We start from the raw sequence: 20,746 nt of genomic DNA, 5'->3' as shown, positions 1-20,746 counted from the left end.
TTTCGGTTACTGGCCCAACACTAACCACTAGGCTACCTGCCACCCTTTATGATGGACACACAAATCAGTTAATTGGTCACGTACACAGATATATATATATATATATATATAAAAAGATGCTTTTATCTTGCTCCAACAGTGCAGTAATACACATATAAACCAAAAAGTAATAGAAAGATATTAAGAAATATCAGAACGAGCAATGTCATAGTCCGGAATATACAGTGTGTGTACACTACTTGTCAAAAGTTTTAGAACACCTACTCATTCAATGGTTTTTCTTTATTTTTACTATTTCTACTGGCCTCTTTCTAGAGCTCCGACTTCCCGATTCATCTCGAAAGCACCATAATAGCTCAGAAATGAGCGAAATGACAGGCTACTTTGACACTGACAAACTGAGATGAATGAAAACCACCTCTTCTTGAGTCCATCAATACCCAACGCCTAGTTGTGTGGAGACTATAGGAAATTATAGTCCTAAAAATGCTTTCCAGTTTCACTGATTCACCCAAAGATGTGCGGCTCACTCACTGGTGATGGCCTATGCGCGCGTCCCCGACTGTAGACTATGCCTTGTATTGTACACTCCAATAGGCTATTTATCCTCTGTGGCAAACGTTTAGGCGTTCTCATGGTGTAGTAGGCTATTCTGAATTATTAAATGTATTTCTGAACAGACAGCAGTAACTCTATAACTTTGGCACATTTATTTCAATTTCTCATGCGTGCTTCAGCTCCTCCAGAACCCTTCGTATGATTCTATAAGGGGAATGATGAAGTGCGACGCTGGAGAGATGAGAGTTGCAGGCTCATGTCTATCAGAGCAGAGAGAGATTTTAGAAAGGGAATCTCATTCTAGTTTGGTGAGAGATACAGGGGGGGGGGGGGGGAAATTAAGGAGGAGGCAACTCAAATGAACTTTGTTCGTGTTTATTAGAACTTTACATTGTAAAAAGTGACACTTATTTTTCATGCCACGAGAGGTACCAGATCCGGCCAAATAGGGTCCGGAACGAAACAGTCCAAAACGTAGAGGTGCCGGATCTTGTTCCGACAGGATTCGGCTCAAATTAAGCACTTGAACTTGTGTTCCTCCACCTTTCCTTAGCTCTGTTGTGGATTGTGTTTCTGTACGCCAATGGAAAGTCGACAAAACAAAGAGCAAACCAGCCATGTATTGAATACATGGAATTGGATTGGGATGGTACTGATGAATGAATCAGGCACACAATCTGCTTATTTTTGAAATATTTTTTTGAAATCAGGTATCAAATTTGATTTGTAATATTGGTTGGTGAAATATGCTTAAAATGAGTCATTTCCCATAATTCTGTACCTTTGGATAGTTGCACTTCCAATTTTGATCATCATGATTTTAGTGACTGCAAAGAAAATGTATAGATCTACTGGGATTTTTAAAATACAAAACTAACTTCCTGTTTTTTCCGCTTGGACACAAGAGACAAGTATAGTCGCGTTAATCTTTTTTGTTGTTGCAAGCAGTCGTGTTCTTTTGATGAATGTATTTATGTTTTAAAAAGACAACTACATTTTGAAAATCCATTTCCTGTTTTGAAACTCGACAACCTTGTTCCAAAAAAAATAGTAGGTAAAGACAGTTGTTTCCTGATTGAAATAGTACAAGAGTACACCATGAGGGACTCGTTTCTCTACCAGCAGGTTGCGGGAGGACCACAGTGCGTCCTTCAGACACGTGAGGGTGGGCCAGAGCTTTGTGGAGGCCTTCGGCCCACCCCATAACAGCACGAGCTGGAGCGTTAGGTCTTCCCCTGCTGGCGGACATGAGATCAGGGCCTGTTTTCTTCCACAGGTCCCTGGCGGGTCTCCCAGAGAACATATATTTTCTTATGGAAAAGTTTTATTGTTGCATTTTCTTTGAAAACAGCTCATATATATTTTTGTACATCATATTATACACATAAAAACGGCATTAAAGCATCAAAAACTATTTGAATTTGTTTTGATTAAATGGGTGACTGACCACTATCTAGTGACATAGACTTGCTTAATTAAACGCAATATCCATCATGACTATAATAAACAAACCATCCGGTTGGCTTCGTCTGCTTTTTCTTTACAACGGCAGGGGGTGCACCGTTCCTGGAGGTACTGCAATACCAGGTCGATGCGTGGAGTGGACGGAGCAAGCCCCTATTCCATCTCCCTATTCCAAAAATCAATTTAATATATGGTCCCCAGATAGGGGACGTATCAGATATTAAACTGATAAGAACAGATACTACACTTGATCTTAGCCAAAAGGCCGAGAAGCGATACCGCAATGCTTTCGGGAGGAAGGTGCCGTTCTCAGACACGTCAAATCTGGAAACGCTTACAGCAAAATGAGCTCTGTAAACTTTACATCAAATATCAAAGATTATGATGCTGTTAAAAAATGGTGGCATAGATCGGGATTTGATCAACGTCGGGAAAAGACACTTTTCACTGATACAATGTAACACATTGGTAGGATACAAAGTCACGCGTTCATCCGCCCTCCAATCGGAAACTAGACAAATCCTTATTGAGTTAAAACCAGATTTACAGATAAATTGGAATAATCTATCAAATACGGGTGGGAGAAACAATTTGCAGATAATAATATTGACATAACATTTTATCTTTTATAAAATATCTCAGGAAGCGTTGATGCCACAAGGGAACAAAACAAATTGTCCACTTGGTGGCGCCAGACTTCCACCGACCGTCGCCTTGTACAAGCAGTTCTATGTTGTCAATAAAATACACTTGAATGTTGAACCACTTGACTTCAATACATACATCATCAACGCAAAAATAGCCTATGTATTTTTTAATCTGTCTGTAGAGCCTTGTATGATAAGGCCATTGTGAGGAGGCCTTTATATATGTTATACCAGACACTGCTGTCGGGGATGCCATCCAGCACCCTGTCCATCAAACGCTCAAAAGTAGCTGGAGCGTTGCACAGGCCAAAACACAGGACCTTGAACTGCCAGTGTCCTCTGTTAGTGGAGAACACAGTTTTGGCTCTGGCCTCTGGGGAGAGGGGCACCTGCCAGTAGCCACTAAAATGAGCTAACAGTTCAAACTGAGCATGAAAAGCTTCCCAATCCGCCTTACCGGAATACTTCGGGGTCTTAACAGCTAGGGACGCAGCTGGGAACCGGGCGCCGCCATGTTTGTTTACATCCTGAGCCCCAGATTCCTCGTCGACGTCACACCTTCGGTCCGCCCACCAGAATCGGCGCGAAGCTGTCGACAAAGCGCTCATGCCCGCTTCAGCCGCCATCACTCTAATGTCCTCCCTCAAGCGGCCTCTGGGCTCCGACGCCCTGGCGATCTCCTCAGCCAGACCCACCGACGTCCATTCACACGTACCTCATTGGCCATAATCGTCCCCTACCTCCACCTTCACTTTCGGATTCCCTCGAAGCATTTTCAACCCCGTTCTCACCTACGGTAGCTAGCCACAAAAGTCAGCTAGCTAGCTGGCTAACTTTTATCGACGTTTTTACTTCTGACACCAATGTAATGACCTGACTAGATCATAAAGGAACAATTATCCAGACAGAGGTTTGAGTTTACGAATTGACGGTTTATTAACCTAACTTTACACAGGCTACTGTTTGGCCGTAGCCCACGCCAAATAAATGAAAAATAACCCACAAGCCAACCGTGAGCTTCTCTTGTGAAATCCAGACGAAAGAGGGAGAACAAAGGGTGAACCTGGTCTTAACTTCCGATGCTCCACCCCCCTGCCCAACCCCCCTCCACGCCACTCCGCCAACCACCACGATGCCCGGCATCAGAACATTCCAGGCATTCCCGTGATTGGCAGATAGCAGGTTGATTGACATGTCGGACCCCGCGAACACTGTGTACTGGTCAGTACAACACAACCACCTACTAGCCAGTAGGTGGTTGTGTTGTACTGACCAGTACACAGTGTTCGCGTAGTATATCATACTAAACTTTAGTATGATATATTACGTTTGACTGCTTTAGTATTATATGCTACGTTAGGTTACACTGTAAAAAAGAAAAAAAAAAAATATATATATATATATATATTTAGTAACTGGTTCCACAGCCATTTTTTAGTTTACTCAACTTTTCAGTCAAAGTGTTACCTGAACTTAACATTTTTAGTTCACTCAACTTTTAGTGGGCCCAAGCTGCAAGCTCGAGAAAATCAAGGCTAGTGAAACACACAGTGCTGTTAACAAACGTTTTCAACTTACATATTTCACACACAACAACATTGTGGATGTTTGTTGATGCAGTAAATGATATTCAACATGTCCTCATCTGGGATTTGAACTCACAACCTCTTGGTTCTCAGTATTATGATCTTCCTCCAACGCCATCAGGTCTTAGTCAATTATCAAGTAATCTGACTATTCTCTCATCATTGGTTTGATTTACCTATTGACTTATTATTATTTCATTTTTTTTTGTTTTATTGTTACTCCTTAAATCACTATAATAAATCAAAAATGTTTTTTTTGGAGTGTCCTTTGACAGGTGAAATCAGTCATTGACTCAGACATGGTGGCGTAGCAGGAATATAGTAATACTGTGAACCAAGAGGTTGTGAGTTCAAATCCCAGGTGAGGACATGTTGAATAATAATTACTATGAACATGCACAATGTCAACGTGAGTTGAAAACTTTGTATTTAAAATATCTATTTGAATGTGTGGGTGTCCCTAGCCTAAGTTCTCAAGTTTGGACCAACTTAAAACTTTAAGTTCTGTAAACACTTTGATCAAAAAGTTGAGTAAACAAAAAAAATGCTGTGAAACCAGTTACTTAATAATAAGTTGAATTAAATATATATATAAAAAAGGGTTAGGAGTTGTTAAGTTAGGTTATAGGGTTAAGGTTATGGTTGGTGTTAGCTAACATGCTAAGTTATAGGGTTAAGGTTATGGTTGGTGTTAGCTAACATGCTAAGTTATAGGGTTAAGGTTATGGTTGGTGTTAGCTAACATGCTAAGTTATACGGTTAAGGTTACGGTTGGTGTTAGCTAACATGCTAAGTTATACGGTTAAGGTTACGGTTGGTGTTAGCTAACATGCTAAGTTATAGGGTTAAGGTTACGGTTGGTGTTAGCTAACATGCTAAGTTATAGGGTTAAGGTTATGGTTGGTGTTAGCTAACATGCTAAGTTATAGGGTTAAGGTTGGTGTTAGCTAACATGCTAAGTTATAGGGTTAAGGTTACGGTTGGCGTTAGCTAACATGCTAAGTTATAGGGTTACGGTTGGTGTTAGCTAACATGCTAAGTTATAGGGCTAAGGTTATGGTTGGTGTTAGCTAACATGCTAAGTTATACGGTTAAGGTTACGGTTGGTGTTAGCTAACATGCTAAGTTATAGGGTTAAGGTTACGGTTGGTGTTAGCTAACATGCTAAGTTATAGGGTTAAGGTTGGTGTTAGCTAACATGCTAAGTTATAGGGTTAAGGTTACGGTTGGCGTTAGCTAACATGCTAAGTTATAGGGTTACGGTTGGTGTTAGCTAACATGCTAAGTTATACGGTTAAGGTTACGGTTGGTGTTAGCTAACATGCTAAGTTATAGGGTTAAGGTTACGGTTGGCGTTAGCTAACATGCTAAGTTATAGGGTTACGGTTGGTGTTAGCTAACATGCTAAGTTATAGGGCTAAGGTTACGGTTGGTGTTAGCTAACATGCTAAGTTATACGGTTAAGGTTACGGTTGGTGTTAGCTAACATGCTAAGTTATAGGGTTAAGGTTACGGTTGGTGTTAGCTAACATGCTAAGTTATAGGGTTAAGGTTGGTGTTAGCTAACATGCTAAGTTATAGGGTTAAGGTTATGGTTGGTGTTAGCTAACATGCTAAGTTATAGGGTTAAGGTTGGTGTTAGCTAACATGCTAAGTAGTAAGTCGTTTCAAAGTTGCTAAAGTTGTCCGTGATGAGATTCAAAACATGCAACCTTTGGATTGACATTCGCGTTATACGGAAACACATCCATCCCGAACAACCACCGTCTTTTAGTTTTTGCCTTAAGTAACCTACTGTTATGCCAAAGGTAACATATCATATCATATCCAACTTTCTCCTCTTCCTCATCTTCTTTTGTTTCCTCCTCTCAACTCATTTATTTAACTAGGCAAGTCAGTTAAGAACAAATTCTTATTTACAACGACAGCCTACCGACCGGGCCAAACCCGGACGACACTGAGCCAATTGTGCACCGCACTACGGGACTCCCAATCACGGCCGGTTGTGATACAGACTGGAATCAATCCAGGGTGTCTGTAGTGACGCCTCTAGCACTGAGATGCAGTGCCTTAGACCGCTGTGCCGCTCGGGAGCCCAACAATGCCAAATCACTTATCTACCAATTTAAATCAACCTTTAAGTATCATTTATCTTCGATTCCCTGAACATCCAAACATAAAGGTGGATAAGAGATATTATGCTTTCAGACAGGCTGTGTCCTGCAAAACTCTGCTTTATCTGGGAGATATTGAATCTCTCTTGTCTTACTAATAACTTTTAGAATTCTAATTGAATGGAGAAGCAGCCTAAATCCTCTTGATTTTTATCACCTTAGTTTTATCTCGTGTGAAGTTTCAGAAGCATGTGATTGTAACTGAGATATCCAAGATGTCTGTGGATTGACCGATAGCTTGGCTACTCAATGAAGACAAACATTGTTTTACTGTACTAAGATTACCACAAGTGCTTGTGAATAAAAAAAAAATATTTACTCGAAGAACTATTTCTTCACAATTTCTTTTACAGAGGGACGTTCAGAGAACAACCAGCCCATTGTTGGACCAGGCTGTATTTTCCCTTTCTACTGGTTCTGTTATGATGGGTTCATAAAGACTGTTATTCAGGAACCGCCAGGTGTAGCAGACTGTCAGAGGAGAGTACCACTTTGCAGGTGTAGCAGACTGTCTGAGGAGAGTACCACTTTGCAGGTGTAGCAGACTGTCTCAGAGGAGAGTACCACTTTGCAGGTGTAGCAGACTGTCTGAGGAGAGTACCACTTTGCAGGTGTAACAGACTGTCTGAGGAGAGTACCACTTTGCAGGTGTAGCAGACTGTCTCAGAGGAGAGTACCACTTTGCAGGTGTAACAGACTGTCTGAGGAGAGTACCACTTTGCAGGTGTAGCAGACTGTCTGAGGAGAGTACCACTTTGCAGGTGTAGCAGACTGTCTCAGAGGAGAGTACCACTTTGCAGGTGTAACAGACTGTCTCAGAGGAGAGTACCACTTTGCAGGTGTAGCAGACTGTCTCAGAGGAGAGTACCACTTTGCAGGTGTAACAGACTGTCTCAGAGGAGAGTACCACTTTGCAGGTGTAACAGACTGTCTGAGGAGAGTACCACTTTGCAGGTGTAACAGACTGTCTCAGAGGAGAGTACCACTTTGCAGGTGTAACAGACTGTCTCAGAGGAGAGTACCACTTTGCAGGTGTAGCAGACTGTCTGAGGAGAGTACCACCTCCAGCAGGCCACAAATGTGCATGTGTCTGCTCAAACGTTCAGAAACAGACTCCATGAGGGTGGTGTGAGGGCCCGACGTCCACAGGTGGTGGTTGTGCTTACAGCCCAACACCGCGCAGGACGTTTGGCATTTGCCAGAGAACACCAAGATTGGCAAATTCGCCACTGGCGCCCTGTGCTCTTCACAGATGAAAGCAGGTTCACACTGAGCACATGAGCACGTGAAAGACGTGACAGAGTCTGGAGACGCCGTGGAGAATGTTCTGCTGCCTGCAACATCCTCCAGCATGACCGGTTTGGCGGTGGGTCAGTCATGGTGTGGGGTGGCATTTCTTTGTAGGGCTGCACAGCCCTCCATGTGCTCGCCAGAGGTAGCCTGACTGCCATTAGGTACCGAGATGAGATCCTCAGACCCCTTGTGAGACCATATGTTGACACATGCACATTTGTGGCCTGCTGGAGGTCATTTTGCAGGGCTCTGGCAGTGCACCTCCTTGCACAAAGGCGGAGGTAGCGGTCCTGCTGCTGGGTTGTTGCCCTCCTACGGCCTCCTCCACGTCTCCTGATGTACTGGCCTGTCTCCTGGTAGCGCCTCCATGCTCTGGACACTACGCTGACAGACACAACAAACCTTTTTACCACAGCTCGCATTGATGTGCCATCCTGGATGAACTGCACTACCTGAGCCACTTGTGTGGGTTGTAGACTCCGTCTCATGCTACCACTAGAGTGAAAACCCCGCCAGCATTCAAAAGTGACCAAAACATCAGCCAGGAAGCATAGGAACTGAGAAGTGGTCTGTGGTCACCACCTGCAGAACCATTCCTTTTTTGGGGGTGTCTTACTAATTGCCTATAATTTCCACCTTTTGTCTATCCCATTTGCACAACAGCATGTAAAATTTATTGTCAATCAGTGTTGCTTCCTAAGTGGACAGTTTGATTTCACAGAAGTGTGATTGACTTGGAGTTACATTGTGTTGTTTAAGTGTTCCCTTTATTTTTTTGAGCAGTGTATATATAGTTTCACAGACAAATTGTTGCATTTTTTTCTGTTTTGTGTGAAATCGTTAAGAATAATATAAAACCAGTCTGCACACCACCAAGGTGAATTGGTTTAGTTTCAGACAGTAGCCTTCAAGTAACAAAATATAATTCAGTTGATTGAACATTAAATGTATTTCAATATGATTAAAATGGTCCTAGAGCCTACTGTTTATATTTTAAAACAGTCATCGTTTTGCATTAGAAGCATATTTGTATTCGTCGCTTGTTTGTATAAATTGCAAAGGCATTGGCAACTTTGTATTATTTGTAGTCAACTTTGTTCAGATGTTATTGGCGGTCACAGACGGAAAAACACGTGATTCTAGGTTCATGTTTTACCGGAGATTGTTTATTAAAAATATTTTTTTAAACATGTACGGACGCATTTAGCTGTTCTCCGAGTGGTCTGAGGTAGTGTATTAGATTTACGAGCGTTTTCCAGTGCAACGTTAATAACAATGGTTTTGTGAAACCGCTCGGGAAATTGTACGATGTTCCTACGAAGGTTCTAACGATTCATTTATCCTTAACATGCTTTTGGGAAACCGGGCCCTATTCTGTTTGAATGATTCTAATCTTATGTTCCGTCCTCTTTTAAAATAAATTCAATAAATTGTATTATAAAACGGATGTGTTGTCTTTGTGATTGTTTATGTTTTCTAGTAGTTTGTGTGAATAAAGTGATGTCATTGAATTCTAGTAGTTCCTGGTTGGTTCATAGTTCTAATCTGTAATGTAACCCAGCAGTGATCTGTCGGTGCTCCAGGCTCTACCAAATGACAGCCTATTCCCTGTCATCATGTGTACTTTTGAACACAACCCTATGGGTCCTGGTCAAAAGTAGTGCACAGCACTATAGGCTTGAGTGTGTAAAATATACGATTTGTTCTGTGACTGAATAACATTGATGAAGGATAACGACTCCAATTTCTATGCTGTTGTAAAACAGGTTATTTTGTAAATGCGAATAAAAGAGGATTAGATTTGATTGGAGGTTGCTCTGACGGTTGGTTGAATGTCATGTTATAACATGTCTGTTAGTGTGGTTTCGCAAGGCTTCTTGGAACAAGCCAGTGCCAGCCATCACGTTGTAGTTGTGGATGGCCATTTTCAGTACTGTAACATACCAGTAGGTGTCAGTAAAGTAGCAATCAACACGAGTCTTGTCCACCAGCCAGCTCTCTTGCAATTTGCCAGGGGATGAGGTTGAATGGACACAAATCTACGTTATCGTAGACAGACCATACAATACATGTTATCTGGATCAGTCCTATTGCCATTCACAAGAATCAAAAAGAAATATTCTACATTTGATTGTCTCTTTAATCCTCGGAAATAATCTTCTCACAATAATGATGTTAATAGCGTTCCTTAACAAATGATCAAAAGCTTTTAACTTCAAAACAGGAGAGCAGAACTAGCTTGTGAAAAAAAAGAGAATCACTCTTAACAGACATTACAGAGAAATCCATAATCAGCACCATAATAAACACATCCTACAGCTGTTCATATTAGTCAGGACTTTTAACATAATAAAGTAGCACTATTTCAAACATATTTTAAATGTTGACTTCCATTAGATTGAATGGTGGAACCCTTTGGTCTTTAAAGCCAAAAGCTCAAGCCAGAGACAAGTCCCTGGGCATGGTAACCAGTAAGCCTGTACTGTGACTGATTGTGTGATTACATGAATACATTTAAAAATATATTGTTTTAGCCATGATTATCTTCCCTTGTGTGGTGTAGCTGCATATTTAGAAAACAAGGAAAGGAAAAACGCCATGATTGGTGGAACCGTAGGAGGAACATGATTGGTGGAACCGTAGGAGGAACATGATTAGTGGAACCGTAGGAAGAACATGATTGGTGGAACCGTAGGAGGAACATGATTGGTGGAACATGTCCAGATTCAGATTTACCAGTATCCAATCACTATTCAGAATATATCAATTATTACAGAAGTCATACTATACTTTCACACTATTAAATGAATGAATGACAAAAGTCAAACAAAATACACACAAGGTAACATTAGAAAACATGCTTTTAGAACCAAATATACCAGCCTCAATCCCCGACTAAAAATGATTGTCAAAATGATTGCATAGATTATTCTCAAAGGCTAGAAATCCAAATCAAACCGTCACCGTGACGCTAGTTTGCCGTGACCGCTAGGACAGGAGATATATACCTGCTGGCCACTGTCTATTCTGTAGCTCAGGTGGGCCGGCTGTGGCTTACATCAACTAGAAGACATACTGTACAAGCAACTGGTTGGAATCTGGTTGGAATGACAGTGTCAACTGGCTTTGCCCTGTGTCACTGTCATTTCAATCAGTTTTGCTAGTTGGGAAAGGCAAGAGGTCATTTCCTCAGGTCCTCATGAATGTCTTTACTTCTTGTTGCGGTAGTAGGCGGCCATCTTTACTTCTTGTTGTGGTAGTAGGCGGCCATCTTTACTTCTTGTTGTGGTAGTAGGTGGCCATCTTTACTTCTTGTTGTGGTAGTAGGCGGCCATCTTTACTTCTTGTTGCGGTAGTAGGCGGCCATCTTTACTTCTTGTTGTGGTAGTAGGCCATCACCATCCTCGCCTTGCTCAAACTGATCCCCTTGGTTGAAGCGCCAGTTGACTTCTTGCTGCGGTAGTAGGTAGCCATCTTTACTTCTTGTTGTGGTAGTAGGCGACCATCTTTACTTCTTGCTGCGGTAGTAGGCGGCCATCTTTACTTCTTGTTGTGGTAGTAGGCGGCCTTCTTTACTTCGTGCTGTGGTAGTGTGCGGCCATCTTTACTTCTTGTTGTGGTAGTAGGCGGCCATCTTTACTTCTTGCTGCGGTAGTAGGCGGCCATCTTTACTTCTTGCTGCGGTAGTAGGCGGCCATCTTTACTTCTTGTTGTGGTAGTAGGCGGCCATCTTTACTTCGTGCTGCGGTAGTGTGCGGCCATCTTTACTTCTTGTTGTGGTAGTTGGCGGCCATCTTTACTTCTTGTTGTGGTAGTAGGCGGCCATCTTTACTTCTTGCTGCGGTAGTAGGCGGCCATCTTTACTTCTTGTTGTGTTAGTAGGCGGCCATCTTTACTTCTTGCTGCGGTAGTGTGCGGCCACCACCAAGTAGCTGTCTGGGGTGAGGTCCTTGGTGTTGGGTGACTTGGGGGACATGGGAAAGGTCTTCCCCTCCACTCTGGAGATCTGGAGCATCCGACATGGGTCGTGTTTCAACAGGTAGCTCTCAAAGGTCTCCCAGCCTCCTCCCACACGCACCATCACATGCTTGTTGTGTAGCATCTAGGAGAACAAGAAGAAGAAGATTACTATATTGTCCAGTCAGTGTTCACAAACGTTCAAAAAAAAACTCTGGGAAAATCTTTAGCTGACAACGATATTATTTCATGGTGTAGTACAAAGGGGCTATTCAAATCCCAGCCTGGAGGTCCAGAGTACTGCTGGTGTTCTGTTCCACCTGATAATTCATCGCACTGACCCGATGTCCCAGGACTAAATCAGACCTTGATTAGAGGGGGAAGAATGAAAATCACAATGGAAATGTCTTTGAGATGCAGATTTTAATTTGCCTAGTGTAGTAGATGGACATCTCTAGTAATTCACAGCTAATACAATGGCTTTGTTTGATTCCCTTTTCACTAATAAATGACTCCAAAACTAAAAATTCATGTGCTGTGGTTTAACCAAGAAATTGTAATGATGTGGGTTGCATTGTATATAGCAATATTCTGTTAATTTCCTTCACACCTTTTAAATTACAACAACTCTCCTGTCTGCCACCTGCTACCTTCTGTAACGTGGTACTACTGTAAACACTACTCCTGCCTGCTACCTTCTGTAACGTGGTACTACTGTAAACACTACTCCTGCCTGCTACCTTCTGTAACGTGGTACTACTGTAAACACTACTCCTGCCTGCTACCTTCTGTAACGTGGTACTACTGTAAACACTACTCCTGCCTGCTACCTTCTGTAACGTGGTACTACTGTAAACACTACTCCTGCCTGCTACCTTCTGTAACGTGGTACTACTGTAAACACTACTCCTGCCTGCTACCTTCTGTAACGTGGTACTACTGTAAACACTACTCCTGCCTGCTACCTTCTGTAACGTGGTACTACTGTAAACACTACTCCTGTCTGCTACCTTCTGTAACGTGGTACTACTGTAAACACTACTCCTGCCTGCTACCTTCTGTAACGTGGTACTACTGTAAACACTACTCCTGCCTGCTACCTTCTGTAACGTGGTACTACTGTAAACACTACTCCTGCCTGCTACCTTCTGTAACGTGGTACTACTGTAAACACTACTCCTGCCTGCTACCTTCTGTAACGTGGTACTACTGTAAACACTACTCCTGCCTGCTACCTTCTGTAACGTGGTACTACTGTAAACACTACTCCTGTCTGCTACCTTCTGTAACGTGGTACTACTGTAAACACTACTCCTGCCTGCTACCTTCTGTAACGTGGTACTACTGTAAACACTACTCCTGCCTGCTACCTGCTACCGTCTAACATGGTACTCCTGTACGTTTCCTGGGTTGGTTACCGTGGCAACATCTACACCACACAAATAAATAGCGGGACAGAGAAATAAAAAGGGTGCCATTGCCATATCCACAATACGTTGTGATTCCATTAAACTACATAGCTATTCTGCCATTATCAATCCTATTAAATACATGATAAACAAAAGGAGATCACATTTACAGTAGAATGTCTTTAGAGCACAATCAATCCAAGCAGGAATGAGTGCCTGCAGAAAGCCCCATTTGACAGACAGTGACTTCCTGAATGGAAGTAGCAAGTTAGATTGTGTGTCCCATAGAATTACATATATCATTTAATAGGATATCTGTGGTATGTGGTATGGCCTGTCCTCTTCTATTCTCTCTCTCTCGCTCTCTCTCTCGCTCTCTCTCTCGCTCTCTCTCTCGCTCTCTCAACATCAAACATTTATAAGCCTCTTTAACAGAATCAATCAACAGGCCATTGGCGGGACACTCGTTCCATGAATGTGTGCCCCCTCAGGCATTGTGACTAGGGACATTATGGGCTTTTGACACAGAGGCCTTTTCAATCATGTCTCTATGGTGCTGGCAGACCGCGGCTAGGCCTGTATCCAGGAGAGAGAGAGGAGCCTGGGTGTGAACAGGTGTCCTGGTGGCCGGTTAGCTAGCTAGCGAGCGAGCGAGAGAGAAAGAGAGAGAGAGAGATAATAATGTATTCAAAAAACTGAAATACCTTATTTACATAAGTATTCAGACACTTTGCTATGAGACTTGAAATTGAGCTCAGGGGCATCCTGTTTCCATTGATCATCCATGAGATGTTTCATCAACTTGATTAGAGTCCACCTGTGGTCAATTGACATGATTTGGAAAGGTACACACCTGTCTATATAAGGTCCCCCAACTAACAGTGTATGTCACAGCAAAAACCATGAGGTTGAAGGCAGGATTGTGGCGAAAGCACAGATCTGGGGAAGGGTACCAAAAAATGTCTGCAGCATTGAAGGTTCCCAAGAACACAGTGGCCTCCATCATTCTTAAATGGAAGAAGTTTGGAACCACCAAGACTCTTCCTATAGCTGGCCACCCAGCCAAACTGAGAAATCGGGGGAGAAGGGCGTTGGTCAAGGAGGTGGCCAAGAACCCGATGGTCACTCTGACAGAGCTATAGTTCCTCTGTGGAAATGGGAGAACCTTCCAGAAGGACAACAGTCTCTGCAGCACTCCACCAATCAGGCCCTTATGGTAGAGTGGCCAGACGGAAGCCACTCCTCAGTAAAAGGTACGACAGCCCACTTGGAGTTTGCCAAAAGGCACCTAAAGACTCCCAGACCATGAGAAACAAGGTTCTCTGGAGAGACCTGAAAATAGCTGTGCAACAACACTCCCCATCCAACCTGACAGAGCTTGAGAAGATCTGCAGAAAAGAATGGGAGAAACTCCCCAAATACAGGTGTGCCAAGCTTGTCGCGTCATACCCAAGAAGACTCAAGGCTGTAATCGCTGCCAAAGGTGCTTCAACAAAGTACTGAGTAAAGGGTCTGAATACTTATGTAAATGTGATATTTCAGTTTTTTGGGGGGATAAAGTAGCAAAAATATCTAAACCTGTTTTGCTTTGTCATTATGGGGTATTGTGACGTCATTAAGGGGTATTGTGACGTCATTATGGGGTATTGTGACGTCATAATGGGGCATTGTGTGTAGATTGAGGGGAAAAAACGATGTAATCCATTTTTAGAATGAGGCTGTAACGTAACGAAATGTGGAAAAAGTCAAGGGGTCTGAATACTTTCCGAAGGCACTGTACTTTTTACTCCATACATTTCCCCTGACACCCAAAAGTAGTCATTACATTTTAAATGCTTAGCAGGGCAGAATTATGTTTTGAAATTCACACATTTATCAAGAGAACATCCCTGATCATCCATTCTGCCTCGATCTGGCAGACTCACGAAAGAAAAATGATTTGTTTGTAAATTATGTCCGAGTGTGGAGTGTGCCCCTGGCTATCCACATTTTTTTTTAAATATAATAATTGTGCTGTCTGGATTGCTTAATATAAGTAATTTTAAATGATTTATACTTTTACTTTTGATACTTAAAGGTGTACTATGTAGAAATCACACCACCATTTCCTGGTTGCTAATATTCTAATAGTTTGCCTAATTTCAGTTTATGTGACAAAACAAACAAGTATAGTGTAGAGAATCAATGTACAATCTAAAACCGCTTTGAAATATACATTCCATAAACAAAAAATATTAATATTGTATTTTCAACTGTTTGAAGTACAAAACCGAAAGTAAAATATACAGAAACGTAACGTAAGAACAGGAAGCATAGAAATAGCACACATAGAACAGATCTACCGCTTCTTAGACTTCCTTTCAATTGTGAATGACACATCTAGAAATCACATTTCTATGTGAATTTGGTGGGTCGCCCAAAAAAGTTACATATTGTAGCTTTAAATAGATTTTAGCAATTACATTTACTTTTGATACTTAATATAAGTAACATTATAGCTTTAATTTATATTTAAAACCCAAATACTTTAGACTTTTACTCAAGTAGTATTTTACTGGGTGACACCTTGACTTGAGTCATTTTCAAATCAAGGTACCTTTACTTTTACTCAAGTATGATAATTGGAGTACTCTTTCCAACTCCATTTTGCTAGTTGAGAACCAGAGTGAGATGGAGGTTCACACCTTACAGGCAGCCCATGTAGAGAGCATGTACAGCCCATGTAGAGCCCATGTACAGCCCATGTACAGCCCATGTAGAGAGCACACAGCAACAGACGTGTCATTTCATCCAACACTCTAGAGTCCAACAAGCTCATTATTGGAATTGAACAGTCATTGGACAAAGAAGAATCAAGACTCGCCTTTAGTTGTGACTTGTCCTTGGTTGTTCAGCAACCCTCATGGATGGTTGAAAGAAACGTCTATCGTACAAAAGATGTCTGAGTTCCCCCTCTCTGTATGGTAGAAAATCTTTTCTTAAAGATATCTACTTGACAGCAGAGGGCACTATCAGAACAAAATGTTTATTTTAGACCCTGAACACTGGTCCATGTACGTTAAAACCAGGCTAACATACAACCTTTCTCTTATTCTGCATTTGTGATCCTCAAAGAGCTATCCATCCAGAAATGGTGATACTGTGTGCTACCAGCAGGGGTCCTTCTAGAGCGCAGTCAGCCCTTGTTGACCTACAGTCCAGATCCTCCTTCAACAGCATTTTAAGACATGTGAATCCTGGTTGTAAATCCAAGATCCCAAGAGCACCAAATGCTACTTCACCAATCTGTACTTGTCAATAGACTTCATTCTTGCAAGGCATTTTTTTTTTGCAAGGTCTGTTTGAGTTAGGGGTGGCAGGTAGCTTAGTGGTTAGAGGGTTGGGCCAGTTACCGAAAGGTTGCTGGATCGAATCCCCGAGCTGACAAGGTAAATATCTGTCATTCTGCCCCTGAACAAGACAGTTCCTAGGCTGTTATTGTAAATAAGAATTCGTTCTTTAACTGACTTGCCTTAGTTAAATCAAATAAATAAATAGAACGTTACAGTATACAGTAAGATATTTTGACATAAGAACATTTATATTTTATGTAAACGAGGAAACAATTAATAATAAATACAAATTAGGGCAATAGCTCATTGGCAACAATAACTGCATATGTATTATCGTAAAGTATCTTTGTGTTTTAGAAAAGGGCTATTCCAATCCTATGTATTATTTATCAAGCCTGTTGATCCTGAGGGCTCTCTTTTCCCCCGAACCCCATCAACCCTGGCTGGCCCATAGAGGTAGAAAGAGGAGTCTAGATGGATATAAACCATTTTTCTTTTTAAGCATGGATAATACAAAGAGGAGTTCTCTTTCTATCTCTATGGGCCAGGACACAGACATAGTTGGAATAGCATCACCAGTAAATGAAGGCTCACAGCAGCAGAGGAGCTGCTACCAGCAGAGACAATGGACGTCTGTCATCCACACAGTCAGGCAGTCCAAATATCAACACACTGCAATGTGCACTGTGTGTGTGTGTGTGTGTGACTGTGTGTGTGACTGTGTGTGTGTGTGTGTGACTGTGTGTGTGTGACTGTGTGTGTGTGACTGTGTGTGTGTGTGACTGTGTGTGTGTGTGACTGTGTGTGTGTGTGTGACTGTGTGTGTGTGTGTGACTGTGTGTGTGTGTGTGTGTGTGTGTCTGTGTGTGTGTGACTGTGTGTGTGTCTGTGTGTGACTGTGTGTGTGTGTGTGTGACTGTGTGTGTGTGTGACTGTGTGTGTGTGTGTGTGTGACTGTGTGTGTGTGTGTGTGTGACTGTGTGTGTGTGTGTGTCTGTGTGTGACTGTGTGTGTGTGTGTGTGAGTGTGTGTGTGTGTGTGTGTGTGTGTGACTGTGTGTGTGTGTGTGTGTGACTGTGTGTGTGTGTGTGTGTGACTGTGTGTGTGTGTGTGTGACTGTGTGTGTGTGTGTGCGTGTGTGACTGTGTGTGTGTGTGTGTGTGTGTGCGATTCAGTTCACATTGAGATGAGAAACATTATTGTTGTTAAACTGAAAACCTCATATAACTCCAACCTGGATATTTTTTTTTTTAAATCCTGACAAAAGTGAAAGGTCAATAAACAACAAATTCCTGGTAAAAGTGGGTCAGCCAAAATCCAGACTCATAAAATTCAGACTCATCAAATCCAGACTCATAAAATTCAGACTCATCAAATCTCAGAACAAGAAGGAAAGAGTGGGTTTGCTATGAGGACAGAATTGGCTGTCAATAAACAGCCATCTGTAGTCATCAATGGTCTATGGGTCCCCGAGGACACTGAGGAGCAATGGACCTAAGTAAGTATTTCTGTAGCCGGGCATACAATCCGTATTCATATCTGCCGTATCAATATAATATTCACAGCAATATGAAACACCACAACCCCAGTGTAAATCACTTACAGTACAAGCCAGCCATGTGCAAAATTATTTACACCAGATTTCAACACTTCAGATTTGACCCCACCGAACCCAAAACATTCGGTCAAAGATATTTTGGCAGGCACAGTCCAAGCCCAATTTAAAGTCCAGCTGCTGTTAACTACGTGGCTGAGCCGTGTGCAACTAGAAAAATCATGTTACAAAAACAAGGTGTTTTTTTTGTGTCAGAGAAAGTGCGTTAAAAAGAAGACGAGGAGGTGGCACACACACCCGGATGAAGAGCATCTTCTCTCCGACGCGATAGCGGCCCTGAGCCTGTCTCTCCACACAGAACTTATTGGGACACTTGCAGGGAGGGTCCTCAAAGATATGCTTCACCTGAGACGCACACATGCACAAACAAACATCATTAGATTAGTCCGGAGGTCAATCCAACAACCCTCCACAAAATGCATGTTAATCCTCCTAAATTCCTGGTAATCCTCCTAAATTCCTGGTAAACCTCCTAAATTCCTGGTAATCCTCCTAAATTCCTGGTAATCCTCCTAAATTCCTGGTAATCCTCCTAAATTCCTGGTAATCCTCCTAAATTCCTGGTAATCCTCCTAAATTCCTGGTAATCCTGATACATTCCTGGTAATCCTGATACATTCCTGGTAATCCTCATAAATTCCTGGTAATCCTGATACATTCCTGGTAATTCTCATAAATTCCTGGTAATCCTCCTAAATTCCTGGTAATCCTCATACATTCCTGGTAATCCTCATACATTCCTGGTAATCCTCCTAAATTCCTGGTAATCCTCCTAAATTCCTGGTAATCCTCCTAAATTCCTGGTAATCCTCCTAAATTCCTGGTAATCCTCATAAATTCCTGGTAATTCTCATAAATTCCTGGTAATTCTCATAAATTCCTGGTAAACTTAATAAATTCCTGGTAATCAATCTGTAAATAACATGTAGTATTTGGTAGCATTGCCTTTGAATTGTTTAACTTGGGTCAAACGTTTTGGGTAGCCTTCCACAAGCTTCCCACAATAAGTTGGGTGAATTTTGGCCCATTCCCATTCAGAGCAGGTGTAACTGAGTCAGGTTTGTAGGCCTCCTTGCTCGCACACGCTTTTTCAGTTCTGCCCACAAATTTTCTATGGGATTGAGGTCAGGGCTTTGTGATGGCCACTCCAATACCTTGACTTTGTTTTCCTTAAGCCATTTTGCCACAACTTTGGAAGTATGCTTGGGGTCATTGTCCATTTGGAAGACCAATTTGCAGCAGGTAGCCTAGTGGTTAGAGCATTGGACTAGTAACCAAAAGGTTGAAAGATCAAATCCCTGAGCTGACAAGGTGAAAATCTGTCATTCTGCCCCTGAACAAGGCAGTTAACCCCCTGTTCCTAGGCCGTCATTTAAAATAAGAATTTGTTCTTAACTGACTTGCGTAGTTAAATAAAGGTAAAATAAATATGTGTTGACTATCTTTGACAGAGGAATGGGAACACTGATATCAATGAAAAAAAAAAAAAAACAATAAAACTAAATTTTGTGACCAAGCTTTAACTTCCTGACTGATGTCTTGAGATGTTGCTTCAATATATTGACATAAATTTCCATCCTCATGATGCCATCTATTTTGAGAAGTGCACCAGTCCCTCCTGCAGCAAAGCACACCCACAACATGATGCGGCCACCCCCGTGCTTCACGGTTGGGATGGTGTTCTTTGGCTTGTAAGCCTCCCCCTTCTTCCTCCAAACATAATGATGGTCATTATGGCCAAACAGTTCTATTTTTGTATCATCAAACCAGAGGACATTTTTCCAAAAGTATGATCTTTGTCCCCATGTGCAGTTGCAAGCGGTAGTCTGGCTTTTTTATGGCGGTTTTGGAGCAGTGGCTTCTTCCTTGTTGAGCGGCCTTTCAGGTTATGTCGATATAGGACTCGTTGTACTGTGGATATAGATACTTTTGTACCCGTTTCCTCCAGCATCTTCACAAGATCCTTTACCGTTGTTCTGGGATTGATTTGCACTTTTCGCACCAAAGTACGTTCCTCTCTTGGAGACAGAATGCTTCTCCTTCCTGAGCGGTATGACGGCTGCGTGGTCCCATGGTGTTTATACTTGCGTACTATTGGTTGTACAGATGAACGCGGTACCTTCGGGCGTTTGGAAATTGATCCCAAGGATGAACCAGACTTGTGGAGGTCTACAATTTTTTTCTTCTGAGGTCTTGGCTGATGCCTTTTGATTTTCCCATGACGTCAAGCAAAGAGGCACCGAGTTTGAAGGTAGGCCTTGAAATACATCCACAGGTACACCTCTAATTGACTCAAATTATGTCAATTAGCCTATCAGAAGCTTCTAAAGCCATGACATAATTTTCTGAAATTTTCCAAGCTGTTAAAAAAACCACAGTCAATTTAGTGTATGTGAACTTCTGACCCACTGGAATTGCGATACAGTGAATTATAAATGAAATAATCTGTCTGTAAACAGTTGTTGGAAAAATGACTTGTGTCATGCACAAAGTAGATGTCCTAACCGACTTGCCAAAACTAGAGTTTGTTAACAAGAAATTTGTGGAGTGGTTGAAAAACGAGTTTTAATGACTCAATGACTGAGAAAATATGTAATTATGATAGCTAGGTCTATTTAACCTGAATGGATCATTAGTCATGTTAGCTAGCTAGCTTTTTACTCACCGTTTTTGGTCAGCCACAACGCCTTTCCCATTTGTCCAGCAAAAAG

General features: G+C 42.0%; 1 protein-coding gene and 1 non-coding gene across 2 annotated transcripts; both read right to left on the bottom strand.

Moving 5' to 3' along the window:
- Window positions 1-2,108: 2,108 nt before the first annotated feature.
- On the bottom strand, window positions 2,109-2,299 carry LOC129862997 (U2 spliceosomal RNA). Its single transcript, XR_008760869.1, has one exon. It is a non-coding gene; the product is annotated as a U2 spliceosomal RNA (small nuclear RNA).
- A 7,542-nt stretch (window positions 2,300-9,841) lies between these two features.
- On the bottom strand, window positions 9,842-18,476 carry LOC129861940 (growth arrest-specific protein 2-like). Its single transcript, XM_055933161.1, has 2 exons — window positions 18,273-18,476; window positions 9,842-11,824 (listed from the first exon to the last, which is right to left on the bottom strand). Exons 1-2 carry the CDS (start codon window positions 18,393-18,395, stop codon window positions 11,615-11,617), a joined length of 333 nt encoding a protein of 110 aa, XP_055789136.1. The 5' UTR covers window positions 18,396-18,476; the 3' UTR covers window positions 9,842-11,614.
- Between the last annotated feature and the right edge of the window lie 2,270 nt (window positions 18,477-20,746).

This window comes from Salvelinus fontinalis, chromosome 9 (assembly GCF_029448725.1).
Source record: "Salvelinus fontinalis isolate EN_2023a chromosome 9, ASM2944872v1, whole genome shotgun sequence".
Lineage (NCBI taxonomy): Eukaryota > Metazoa > Chordata > Actinopteri > Salmoniformes > Salmonidae > Salvelinus > Salvelinus fontinalis.
This window is presented reverse-complemented; position numbering and strand designations above follow the sequence as displayed.